The 14,189-nt window shown below is 37.7% G+C and overlaps 1 protein-coding gene across 3 annotated transcripts in view; it reads right to left on the bottom strand.

Moving 5' to 3' along the window:
* Nucleotides 1–4,590: 4,590 nt before the first annotated feature.
* Nucleotides 4,591–14,189, bottom strand: part of plxna2 (plexin A2) — a 200,909-nt gene continuing 191,310 nt past the window's right edge. For all 3 annotated transcript variants that reach the window (XM_055056717.1, XM_055056716.1, XM_055056718.1), the window contains 6 exons: nt 13,514–13,613; nt 9,710–9,900; nt 9,415–9,584; nt 9,123–9,335; nt 8,682–8,832; nt 4,591–5,139 (listed from right to left, as the gene is read on the bottom strand). In XM_055056717.1, the coding sequence (XP_054912692.1) occupies nt 5,044–5,139; nt 8,682–8,832; nt 9,123–9,335; nt 9,415–9,584; nt 9,710–9,900; nt 13,514–13,613 (921 nt within the window). In that variant the 3' untranslated portion in view covers nt 4,591–5,043. The remainder of the gene's footprint in view (nt 5,140–8,681; nt 8,833–9,122; nt 9,336–9,414; nt 9,585–9,709; nt 9,901–13,513; nt 13,614–14,189) is intronic.

The following is a 14,189-nucleotide window of genomic DNA, read 5'->3' as shown; positions in this document are numbered from 1 at the left end:
TGATGGTAGAAGTGGCTGTAGAAGAGTAATAGAAAACCAACAGATTCATGCTGCTGAGACTCTGACAGAGTTGAGCTCAATTAGTGAAGTCATTCATCCCATGAACAAACAAATGGTCCTTATTTAAGAATGAAGAAAGCATATGTATTGTAAAGATGAAAACAAGTACCTAAAATGCTGCGTTGCTCAGATTAAATGATCTCAAATGCTTTGAAAATGGAAACTTAAACCAGAGAAATGTCATATAATTTTAAGTAATTACAGAGAACACCACAAACCATGGTAAGTCTTCTTAAATGCTAAATGCTTGAGGTTCCTGACCAGAGCTTCAGTGACCATGACATCACCCACTTTCATTTTCTAATAGACTGAAACAGCACAAGCAGAGGAAGTTATGTAACCAGCAGTGCTAAATTATGCCTATAAAACACAGCTGTCAAACTAAGATTTTCCACAGTATGATTAAAAGTCCATTTGTCATAAATGAGCCTACCTTTAAAATTCAGAAGCATTTTACATTTTCAAATTCAATATTCAAAGGCGGCTCTTTCTTGGCAAATGTAACAACAAATGTGAAGTTTTGGGACTGGCAGCAATCCGTCGTCTGCTGAAGTCAAACATACATTGTTTTCATCCTTGGGAAAGTGGGAATATACATATAGATGTTCATATTTCCTTGCAAGAAAATGGAAAACACAATGAAAAACAAAAAGAAGAGAAAAGACAGGATTACAGGTTTTGGTTCTATGCAATTTTAACCAGCAAAGTTTATTTATATATAACAACAGTACAAAGTGAATCCTTGGCTTGCAAAATAGGTGTGCTTCATATTTACAATAGGTACACAATAATATATTATAATAACAAAATCAAAGCAAATAAAAAAACCAAGAGAACAAACTTTTTAAATACTTTAAATTCTTACAATTTTCACAACACTTTTATAAAACAAGAAGAACAGACAACCATTATTATTATCATCATCAATGCCAGTAATTGTTATTTTACAGTACTCCAGTGTCTAAATTTTTTTTTTATTATGTGTTTAAAATGGAAGGATACTCATTTTATATCGAGAGTAATACATTGATTGGGACTTGAGTTTGTGTGTCTGATGCCATTTAGCGAGCAAACAAGCTGAAAAGATAACAAAATGCTCCGATTTGTGTAAGGAACACCACGATTCACTGGAAGCAGAAAGTTTCACAAAGCATTTTAGTTGTTCAGCTTCATCTGAAGTGAGGTTTGTGTGCATTTCTAAACATCTCTCACAACTGGCAATAGAATGTAATTCTGCACTGCAGAACGGGTAAAAAAAAATCCTCTCTTTTATTAAAATTAAATTAAAATGAGCGTACAACATGGTAACACAAACAAGCAATCACTTCATAACAACAACTAAAAAAATCTCTGTTCACAATAAAAGGTGCTGCAATTTTAAGACATTTACAAATGGAAGAATTGCCGTCAGGCTAAATCATAGCACAGATCGATATGTCAATAGGAACACAAGGCAGAACTAAAGCGCGAGTAAAAATGCATGCATAAATATCAGATGAGAAACATCTGGGTTACAAATGTTTAAAGAGAGAAAAATCAGTCATTCTTAACCAGTTGGAGCCTAACTTTGTTTATCACACTCCTGTGTTACAGAAGGAGGAGCTCACAGAACAGCTGGAAGGATTCTGTCAAAAAATAAAGTTCACTCCTTGGAAAAAGGGGGGAAAAAAAGGCAATAAGGTCCCATTAAAACAGAAAGCATTACTCCATGTAAGCAATGTGAGGTATGAGGAGGATACAATTCTAGTCGCTGAAATTGGGAAGACACCTTCATCAAAAGGAAGAAGCTCTGTGTGTGCTGGGCATGTGTGCACTGCTGTGTACCTAGAGTCGGTCATTAGACCATTAGGGAGCTTGAAAAATTAACATACTGTATTTGCAAATACATACAAAAAGAAACTCAACAAATAAAACGGTGACCTTACCCCTTAATTTTTGTTTGCTATAAATATTTTGATCGGCAGATTCTGGAAAATTATCTTCCAAGAAATTTGAAAATTTATATGTTTATATAAACTAATGACTGGTTCAATTTCAGATTGCAAGCTGCTTCTTTTCCTCTAATTATGCTGGTATTTATTTATTTATTTTAAAAAAATTTCCAGCAAAAGGTCAGCTATCCTGCAGTGAGTGGAATTGTACTCAAACATATTCTTCAAGCAAATACACTTTAGTTTTAAGGTCAAATATAAGCCCTGAATCATGAATCCTAAATCTGGTGTGATACTAGTTTTTTTAGGACATTATTCAGTCCAACGTCTGCTTGATACAGGTCCAAAATATGAGATAAGGTCTACCTTGTCTTTTATCAAGTTATAACCACAATCTGTATTTTATTTTAATATTATGTGATATACCAACACAAAGCAGAATATCTATTCAGCCCTTTTTACTCTGATACCAATAAATAAGAGCCACAAAGAAAAAACAGATTCAGAACTTATGAGTGAACCTATTGATAAATTATTAATCTTGCACCACTTTGATGGAAGAGTAGTTAGAGTACTTTTCCCTCCCTGTACACACCATTCCCGCAATAAAACAGGGTGGTGATATCACGATGCAGACCTCGATCTCATACTTCATCCAATCAGATTTAGTCATTCTGTAATGAAGAGGGATCAAAAATTTAAGATTGTATTTGTGCAAAAGTGGAACATGCCACAACTAACTATATAGCATGAATGGATCATGATTCTGCAAATTGAGGAGGGCTGAATGCAAATTTAGAGCACTCTATTACAATTTGTATAAACAAAAAATCTGAATGCACTACTTTCAGTTGGTATATCAGTTAAAATCTCACCAAAATACATAAAAATTTGTGGCTGTAAAGTAGCAGAACACATAAAAACTTAAGGATTATTTATACTTTAACAGGGAACTGTCCACTGTTAGTGGACCATCAGCAGGTGCATTTTCAAACGAGGCAACACACTCCATCCCCTCGTACTCACTGCTGCCCCCACTGGCATGAACCAGCAATTGCCTCACTCGTCACGTCATCGGACATTTCTTCTCGCCTCTTAGTTTGATGTTTTCTCCTGATCACAGAGCGCACGCAACCGACTCAGATCAAAGAGCGTCTTCAAAGCCAGAGTGGGAAACCAGAGCTACAGGGGCTCGCTCTCTCATTCTACCCCTCCATCGCTTTCTCATTTCTCGGCGCTTCTCTTCAAACGGTTCGGGCGAGCCGAGTGCTGGGAGAGGTGCTGGCCATAGCCTCTTCACCTCTCCTTTTTAGATCGTCTCACTATCCTCAGCTGAGTGCTGGTGCCAGGATTCACTGAAAAAGTGTGCCCTGGCTGAGGACTAGTAAGATCAGGGAACACTAAGCAGGCAGGTATCTAAGGCCACAAAGAAAAGAAGCACCTTTCACCCACCTGGTACATGCGCTCTACACACAAAACTGTACAAGCGTATTTTCAAGTACTTGATGTAAACAACAAGCAAATGTCTCTTGGAAGAAAATAAATCAGCATTTCAGAAGATGGAATCAGTTTTCAGCCTGGTTTCAGGCAGGATGAACCATTTTATAGATCTGATTTTTGTTTTCACCTTTTGGTTTTTCTTTTCTGCTTATTCGTCGTACCTTTCAAAACTCACCAGTCCAGCTTTCTGAGCCTTGAATTTAACCCAAAGCGTGTCCTCTGTAAAGCGTAAACCGATTTTGACACACCAGTAAGCAAGCTGAAACAGTCGGATCTCTTGGCACTTTGTCAAACTGAACCCACATAGAGTTCTTGTGGTCTGGGCAAACACATCGCCATTAGTTGGACGGCATCTTCTACAGTAGCAACTCTACTGACTCATTGGCACATGATGAAACCAAACTCTTGGAAATGTTTACACATCTGATGCGTGACTTTGGGGATGGTGTGCGGATAAAGTTGATCACGCTCCCCAAATGAGACATTTGTGGGGAATGTAATGAAAATCAAAGCACATAAAAACTAAATGCTTCACCCGTCGTCTTCTAGCAACTGCTTATGAGACTGCTGACTAATTCTCCTCAAGCAAATTGGAATCAGCGTGATAAATTTAGACTCTTTCTTAGCAGAATCAATGTCAAGTATCAGTGTATCTTACTTAAACTGGTCCGATATTTGTTGCAAAACATAAAAAGATTTAAAAAGAAAAAAAACAAACAAACATATATTCACATACACTGATTGGCGCCTTAGAACAACAGAGTGAAGCAGTACTGCAGCCACTTTACTGTTATCAGCCTCAAGTTTGTTTCATGCATGCTGTCGAAGCTATAACTCCAAAATTAAGATCTACTCACATTTCCAATGATGAGCAGAAGTTGTTTTGATCTCCTTTCTGATCACATATAGAGCAGCATTTGTTCATGTACATGTTCTGAGAAGCGTCAGTCCAAAAAGGGAAGGGGTGAAATAAGACGCATCTTTACAAGATGGAGTTAAGGATACTCAGTGGATATTTTTCTTTAACTGCAGATGATGATATTCACATTTACAGAGTACAAAAATAAAATCTGAGTAATCTGAATGCACACTTGAGATCGGCCTTTCACCTTCGTTTTTTCTTCTTTTTTTTTTTTTTTCTCGCTCAGATGGGGGTTGGGAGGCTAAATCTGTTTCTCCATTTGCCTTCACAGTCTTACACGAGTCTTCCTCAATATGACACACTCTCATGCACACCCACACATGTGAACACCCACATGACATGCAATTTCCTGCCAAATCTAGAGAGGATCCTTTGAGGAAAACGAAACCAACAAACTCAATGTCCCTTATGTATAACATTATTATTTCCAGCTGGAGAGCCTCTGTGTCAGTCTCATCGTAATGGCAGGGGAAAAGAATCGCAAACTAAAGCAGTTGTGTTTGTCCGGCTGTAGATGTACAGAGGTCCAGATCGTGGTTGAAATTTCCCACGATGAGAGGTAAGTAGTGACCTTTTAAGCAGGTCCATCGGTCCCTTCTCTCCTCTTCTTTGCTTTGGCAGCATTCACCTTCAGCTCTCCAAAGACATGGCAGAGATGAGCTGTTCCACCTTGTAGGCCAACCTCTGTTTCCTTGCCTGCTCCTCCTGCTCTAGGGCTGAAACAATCTGCAAAGAACAGGCAGCAATGTGGTAAAAAAAAAAGAGAGAGAGAGAGAGAAACACTCAGCCTTACCACATTACAACCATGAACTTCCATGTATTTCATATTATAACCACCTAAAAAAGTAAACCCAGTTCCTGCCTGTGCATGTTAATCCATATTAAGGTCTGACAATTATATAGTTAGTTAAAGGGACTTTCAGAGGAAGTCTCAAGTGTTCCTGGATCTTAGCTAGAAAAGTATGGTGTGTATTTCTATCAACCTTCTGCCTAAATTGGAACTTTGTAGAATCACCAATAGTAGTTTTACACCTTTTCCAGTTTAGTAAATACAGACTAAATTGTTTCTTGTTTGCAAAATGGAACAAGCTCATATAAATTGGGTGTGGAATAGAATAGAATATACTTTACTATTTGAATAGGAAAATTTACAACACATTAAACTTTTTTTTATTTTTGAAGTCTAGTCACAAATTCTTGGTTGGATTTAGGTCAATACTTTAATACTGTGACCTAAGTTTGCTTTGATGCAAACTTTTATAGATCTCATCTCTTATTCTTTCCACAATTTTATGGATACACATAAAAAATCAAGTTTGCAGTTGTAAATTGGAAATTTGCAAATAAAATTAAAAATTCAAGGGTGAAAATACTTTTGCATGGCAGTCTATGAGTCACAGCAGAATAAAAGCTTGAATTTATGAGCCCCTATGTAGACATCACATGAAAGAACGTGTCTGTAAAAAAAAATTCAGAAATATCATTCCATGTTTTATCTTCTGAGCTCCATCTTTTAAATTTGGCATTTGTCAAGCCGGGTTCAAAAGGCAGTCGGACGCGCTCCCCTCTCGACTCTCTAATCTTGTGTCAACTTGTCAGGCTGCATCTCTGTCAGTGTGACACCACCGTACACAGCAAGGCCTCTTTGTCTGAACACAAACTGAAGAACAAATGCTCGTTTTCCCTTTGATATGCAGTCCTGTATTCAAATGCCACAACCTGGTTTATCACATGACCATGAACAGCAGCAGTTTCTGTTTGTTCTTGTTAACTAGCAGAATGTTGTGCTTTTCTTAATAATTAATATTTCCAACAAAATAATTCATAGAGCTATTTTTTGCATTATGTTATCTAAATAATTCTTAGGTACATAACATAAAATATGAAAGCTTGGTGGGTGGAGGAGAAATGACAATCCATGCTGTGTTTTTATTTTATCTTATATTATGCTTAAAAGTGTAGAATACCTACCGGTATTCAAATCTTTGACATTTTTTCAGCATAGTGGAATAATCTTACATTGATAATAAAGGAAAAACCAAACCTTTAATTTGAGTATATTTATTCAGAAGGGGGGAAATGCCCATGCTAAGCCATCATTGTTTTTTCTTTTTTTTTTTTTTTTTTTTTTGCTAAATCACCTGTGGCACAAATAATTGCACCCCTGCTGTCAAGGCTTTGTAGAACAGAATTTTGCCAATAGGAGAGCACTTAGTCTCATCCTGTGAAATTTCATGAAGTTGGAGCACATGGAGAGGAACCTTTGGCCATTTCTGTTTCCACAACTCTGCATCTTTTCTATTTATGTCGGGCAACTGACCAAAGAAGAAAAGCTGATTATCTGCAATTAAAGACATGGTTTCATTGTTAGGATTTTCATACTCCATAAGAGAGAGTGCCAATAAGTACAAAAGACTATATTTGTTAACCCTGAAAAGAAGCAGACCTTTGATAACCTCTTTGGCAAATTAATTATGTTCGAGGTGACTGTTTCTATTTTCTTCATTAAAACTTAAATCTTGATAGTCTACAAGTTTCAACATCTCCTGGAGAAGCTGTACATTTTATCTGCATTGGCCTTTTTCAGCATCACAGTCCTTTATTTGCTTCCTGATCTGAAGCAGAACAAAGTAGCGTTGTGCCCACTTACCATCTTCCACTCATCAGTTTTAAGACCTCTCTAACAGCTCGGTGTAATAGTCATAACATTTTCTCCTCCTTGTCAAGCTTGAGTGAAATCCATTTTTAATCTGCATTCCTTTACGCAGGTGAAGCCCTCCTCCCCAAATCCATTTGAGAAGCCTGGTGCTGCTCTGGCCAGGTTATTCTGAGTAAACCAATTAATGTGGCTTGATGATGTTTTCTCGCAACAGAGACTGTGGGGGTTGTGGTGCACACGCCGCGGTTTGTGTGTGTGAAAAATAAGCGCATTTGTAAACGTGAGCATCAGACAATAGCAACTGCAGAGGCAGCAAAAGCAAGAGTGTAAGATTCATGAAGAGCAAAGGGGAAGCTGACTGGATAACGAGCAAAAAGTGAGAAGAAAAGGAGGGAGAGAAATAAAGAGAGACAATCAGAGATGTAGAGAGGGAGAGGAAGTTGAACATAAAGGTCAGACTGAAGTTTCCCACAGGAGGGGCTGACATTAGAACCAGAATGTCTCCATAAATGCCTTCACATTCCCTTCCTTCTCCTTTTATACGTTTCCTGTGATCTAATAGTGTGTGTGTGATGCCTGTGAGATCTACACCGTATAGAACAGCTCTAGCTCTGCACTAGCAAAACGATAGCACAGCAAGTTGACAGCTTGTAGACACTCACTTTCCACTCAGGTCTTACCAGACCTCTGGGCTTTGGGAGGAAGCTTACTGACCCCAGTAACCTTTGCTAAAAGCGTCCTGGGTACACTAAGGGCCTGACAATGCAGGACAAATCTGTGGCTTGCTTTCTTTTGCTTCAAATTATCCTGACAATCGGCCTGTAATTGGCAGCTGATTTACTGAAGCAGCAGCTTGTTACACAATCATTTTGGAGGACTGCCTTCCAGTTTGAATGTGCAACTGAGCGAGAAAAGCATGTAAAAAAAATGGGAGAATTGTCTGACCTCAACAAAGCAAAGACATTAAGAGGCATATGGACACCTTATTAAATGTTTATTAAGGCAGTCACCCATTTGTCAGGAGTTGTAGAGTAAAACTAGTCCAATACAAAATCTATTAGTTAATTCATTGTGAACAGAAACATAATTACAAATAGTGTTAATTGTTATTGACATGAATGAAAATATGTCAAAAATCACATTTATTTATATTTATTAGAATTTTAAGGGGCTTTGGTTATTTCTTAAAATTTGCCTTTTTTAACCAGCTAAATAAATACACTCAAATTAAGGTTGCATATTTAAAAAATGGTACACCACTGCAATAAAATATTTAAAGCACACTCTGCTTTTTACTCTTCTTAATAGGTATGTAGAAGGTGCTGTTTTGTGGTTACTTTGTTCCTAGTGGTAACTATGCATTCAGCAGAAGTCCAATTTATTTAGTTAACAACAGTGCAATATGGAAAATGTGAGTAAATATGAGGAGAGTAAACCTCTGTCACTGTAACCAGAAGGTCAGGTTGTATTGATCTTGCTGAAGCACATGCAATGTGAACTCAGCTAATCCAAGCGCCTACAAGATAGGCACTCTTATTTGGCAAAATTATTGACTACCATTAAAAGGAAAAAACTATGCTCTCTGTCCAGTTGGAGCATTCAGACCTACCTCCTCACTGTACTTGCTGACATAAGAGTAGATCTCATTGAGAGCGCTGAGCATGTTGAACTCTGTAGAGTGGAGTCTGGCCTGCTCAGCCAAATATGCATTCATGTCCTGATCACTAATAGCCGGCATCCGGGTGATATCAGCGTAGTACCTGGAAATACAGGCAACATGAAACACTTGGAGTCATTCACTGAGTTAATATGATTGTTTGACTGAGGTTTTTATTACTTTATAGTCATATTTTCAAGCCATTACACCACTTGTGCTGACAATTTATGCCTGCTAATATTCACTTGCAGAGTGCTTTTATAGACTTTGAGAAATATGAAAGAAAAAAAGAGCTTTTTGAATCAATTTCCAAAGATTATCCAGCTTTTTGTGTAAGAGGAGACAAAAAAAGTGTGCTTTAGTGTCAATGTTGAAAGTAGTGGTTACACCTACCTTTCTACCCAGCTCTTATAATTAGGGATATCTTTAGCGTAGAGCAGTTTATTAGAAGGCGAGTCTTTGCCCAGCCGGTGCTCTGAAGTTGAGCAGGAATCCATAAAGGTCTGAGCTACCACAGATAGACAGGCGTCCGTGATGCTGCTCTTATGGATGTCAAATACAAACTGTGGGTTCTTGATCACATTCACCCAGAAACGAAGTGGAAGGCTTTAAGATGGAGATGAAAAACATAAGTTAAGGACAGACATGGACCTAACCAGTGCCACATTTGTTTCTTTAGGCTTACCAGTTGCTTTTCCATGTGTGACGAACATCTGTGTCATAAATACCATGTCTGTCTGCCTGTTCATCTAGGAAGTCAAACATGTATTTGATGGCTAGGGGAAGCGTACTCCCTCGATGAACCGTACTGAACAATGTCTCAAACAGATCATCGACAAATTTTTGGAGAGTTCCCTGTACGAGGTGATAAATAGCATAATATTAAGACATTGCATAATGCCTTTGTAGTTGAAAAGGTTCAGCCAATATGAACATTTTTGCAATCATCATAGTGTATATGTACAAGTTGGCTGATGTACCTTAGTTGCTAGCAACCGGGTTAGATAAATCTCAGAAACCATCTTGCTGCCTCGATCGCCTTCCTTCTGGTCTCCATGTTCATGGTTCTTCACTAAGTGCCAGACCTTTACACCGCTCTCCAGGTCCGGCGTGATCATTGGAGCACGTGACCTGAGGCTGTCTGGACTGCCTGTGTAACGGAACGAAGAATCTGTCCAAGATAAAAAATAAAGATTTAAAAGTTATCAATAAGAATCCATGAGGTTCAGTGAAAAGTACATGCAGAAATCATAGGCATGAATGTGTGCTTAATTTCAGACCGTGTTTTGAAGCGTTTTGTTCAGTTTGGAAAGATGTTGAACATAAAACTTAACATTTAACACACAATTACCATGGTTAATAGCACATCGTAGCTTCTCTTTTCCTTTGTAAAAGTAATTTGGTTAATAGCAGATCTCTTAACAACAAGAAGTCACAGCTATTTGGGTGAAAATATAAGAGTTAACATTTTAATTTTTTATAATATACAAAGGCCTTGTAGGATGCTGAACAAGAGGAAAGTACCTTGTGTAAAATACCCTTAAATGTCTTCTGGAGAACTTTTTTTTGTCAGACAAGACAACTAAATCATTTGGTGACAATAACAGGAGTATTTTATTACAAATCGACACAAAACATCAAGCATGGTGTTTCTTCAGTAGTACTGATGATATGTGCTTTAAAATGTGTTTGGTCCAGGAGTGACTTGCTGAAAGACATTTAAAAGTATATTATTTGGAGTGTATGGTTGCATTTAAGCAAACAGATTTCACAGAAAATCCCCCCCAAAATTCAAACCTTTGTGCCCAAATCCTCAAGAAAAGCTGTTGTTGTCTGCATAATCAGTCCACAAGAGTGGTTGAAATAATTCATTAAAAATATTATGACACTCAAGCCCATGAGGAGATTATGTAAATGCTGAGGGAAAACAGGACTTCTTCAGCTTTCCTTTGTTCATCATAACACAACCTAATTTTGCAGGCAGGTTGAAAATAATGCTGCAGATTTACTTCCTGTGATTATTCACTCTTTAATTTTTTTGCCTCTGTCATAAATTATGTGATAATTATCTTTTATCTTCTACATCTACTTATATAAATCTTGGCTGGTGAGAGTTGTGTCTGGCTTCACTTAAAAGGCCTCATGATTTGCTTTTCCCCAAATGTAATTTTTCAATAAAAATAACTGTCACAGCTTCATCAATGCATCAAATGATCACCGATTTGTAAAACGCTGTCCTTCACCAATACATCACCTCATCATGCATCCTTCCACCTCACATTCTCACTCCGAATGATGCTGGTTTTACTTTCACTAATTAGTCGGCATCTACTCCAGGCAGCAGCGTCTCTAGAGGTTCAGGATCTGAGGATCCCATTTGAGGATTTCTCTCACCTGGCTTCAAAGGGCGAGTGAAACAAAACAGCATTAGCTGCTGTTTAAGCCCCCTATACCTTTCAAATAAGACCCTACTGCACCCCTTCGGTGTCCATTGGGGATGGAAAAGGTTGAATGCATGCGCCGGGTGGATTGGGATCCCAAATCCGATCTTAATCCAGTCACTGGCTTTTACTTCTCCTCTGTTCCCTTATGCTCTGTGTCTTCCCTATTTCTGTAGCCATTTTTCCGAGTTGATCAGTTGTGCTTGTGGCACAATGAGTGAGTCAAGAAACTGAACTCTGAAAATTGCATTGTGTTCCAAATTATTGTGCAAGTGATATTTTCTCAGATTTTCTTAAATGGTCTACGCAAATGATGGGTCAATATAATTTTCAAGTCATGAACTATTACAGTATAAATCAAATCTTACTGACCAAAGCTCCCCATGAGAACAGTATTTTGTTAAAAATAGAAATGACAGTTATCACTTAATATTTTATTTCAAAGAAAACTACTGGATGCTAAGCAGTGTTTCAAAAGGTAAATTTCGATGAGGTCTATTAATAAATATCTCCTCACTTTATTTTAAACTAAATACTCCAAGTAGATGTATTGTTTAACCCAGAGTTCACAGGCACACACTCTTTGTGTTTTCTGTAAATAAGTTTGATTTCTTGGAAGAATGAGGCTGTCCGTAGCTTGTTTTGGGTGTTAGACAGTTTAAAGGGAAGCTTTAGCTCTTTTCCCCCCGTCCTCATAATTGGCCCTGCTCACTTATCTTTTCTCTGTTTGTGTGAAGCATCATTCACACAAAATAATTAGCAATCATGAGTTGCCTGGTGCTGGTGCTGTGTCACTCTGGCAATGAACCAAAATTTGGCACTGAACAGCTCAAAGTAAGTCACACATCTGACAGTCTGTGAATACATGCAGCAACGTTGGCAAATGATGCGTCGCGATCTGTGTCATCGATGTTAAAGAATCGATGAGTTCAAGACTCGATAAAAGGCAAAAAGTAAGACTTTATTATACACTATATTGACAGCGATTTTGCGGAGGAAAAAAGGTCTCTTGACCTTTTTTTGTTTTAAAAAGAAAGCATAACTGACGACCCAGATGAAGTTATGCTTAAATTTGTTTTAGAAACAGAAAGATGTCAAAAATACTTAAACTTTTCTGATCATGTTCATGAAGAAGTACTGGATTGTAATCCCAATAATCAGTCAATTTAATCTCATAGGAATTTTTTTTTTTTTTGAAAGTTTGTTACACTTAAGCCTTTCTGTGGAGTTTGGACCGACTTTATGTATTTTTTGAAACAAAATCACAGAGTTAAAGTTTCATTGCACAGCAGCCTTTTAACTTCTCTCCCACTGAAACTTGGTAAGACATTGATTTTTATAGTTCCATCCACTTAGGACATTTTCACACAGTTTGAATTGACTTTACAAAGTCAATTTAAAGTATTGAAGCCATTATAAAAACACTAAGATAACTGCTACATTGCTAGAATTTATTCACAAACTGGACTTTGCAGTTTTAAGGGGGAAGTTATCCTTCTTTCTTGATCAGTGACTTTCCAATGTTGTGCATGTTTTCGATGTTTCCCTGCCTCCACACACCTGGCATAATTAATGAGTTATCATCAGGCTTCTGCATGACTTAATGACATGCAAAGGAGGTAATCATTCATTTGATTCAGGTGTGCTGAAGCAGGGAAAACTCTAAAACATGAAGGACAGGAAGTTTATAGGCATGAGGTTGAAAACCACAGCTGAAAAATTTTAACAAACAGCACTATTATAACTTATGATTGGAAATGGAGACAAATGAGTGTCGGGAGAAACTACATTTCCAGGAAAACACATTCCTGGGTGTTAAGTCAAATAACATCTACAAGCATGTTACTAGTATGCTACCCTGAACTTGAATCTTTTGAAACTTAGTTAATCAAGACTTGGTTGTAACAGCAGTGGAAATGGAAGAGGGCAAACAACCACCAGTTCCTGAAGTGCAAACACAGCTTACTTTGTAATATGAAAAGCAAACACATTACAGCTCTTATTCTCTCTTTTATTTACTTTATTTTTTTCTCTTTTTTTATTGTTGATCATTAGCAGAAGAGGAGAGGAATAAAGAGCAAGCCACTGAGGGCCATGAAGACGACGATGAGAAGGAGGTGGAAGAGGACGAAGAGGAGGATGATGATGCAAAGGATGAGACTCTTACAGAAAACGAAGGCGACGAGTCAAAGCCCAAAGATGAGCTTTGAGACAGTATAGCTAAAACAGATTAGCTACTTTGAACGTAAACAATTTCAAAAGGAATGTAAACAATTTCATAATTACCTATGTTGTGCATGTCTCATTTTGCAATTAATGTGGATCCAGTGTGTACTGACTCACCATATCTGCTGATGGAGGTACGGGTTATGCTCGCTGAAGAAGGAATGTTATATGATGAGGTTTGCTTGGGGACCAAAGCTACCACGCTGCGATCAGAGACCTGCATGAGGAGACACGTAGAACTTCTGAATGCATATCTGCAATTTGTCACATTCTGAAGAGATGTCATGCTTTAATCAAACAAAACAACAGGTGTATGGATGTATACAGTGTTTTCTGATAATTCAGACTATGAAGATCAGAAGTAAACAATTCTTTCAACAAAGACACAAAAGCCTCTGTTGTTCTGCACCACAACCCTCTAGCTTTTTTCAAGCTGAGCAAAGTGCTGCAGCTGCATGATGGTTGTTCTCAACATGTCTTTCACTGTCATTTTCAATACTTTCAGAAATATTACAGAGATTAGGTATGTTTTAGCGCTTGCAGATTATGCAAAGAGAGGGAATGGTTGATGGAAAAGGAGGCTCAGTTGGTGTACTTCCACCCTTACCATAAATGGCTGGTGCAAGTAACAACAAAACATCTCTGAGTAATAGCCAAATAAGATAATGCTCAGTTTAATCCTTTTCCCTTTATAAAATATATTTCAGACCCCGTGGGTTCAGCTCCAGTTATTATCACTGAAAAACTGTAGGTAGAACACACAGAGCCCTACAACACAAAACATGTCTTTAAA

This window comes from Poeciliopsis prolifica, unplaced genomic scaffold (assembly GCF_027474105.1).
Source record: "Poeciliopsis prolifica strain line A6 unplaced genomic scaffold, Auburn_PproV2 SCAFFOLD046, whole genome shotgun sequence".
Lineage (NCBI taxonomy): Eukaryota > Metazoa > Chordata > Actinopteri > Cyprinodontiformes > Poeciliidae > Poeciliopsis > Poeciliopsis prolifica.
The sequence above is the reverse complement of the archived record's forward strand: the minus strand, read 5'-3'. Positions and strand labels throughout refer to the sequence as shown.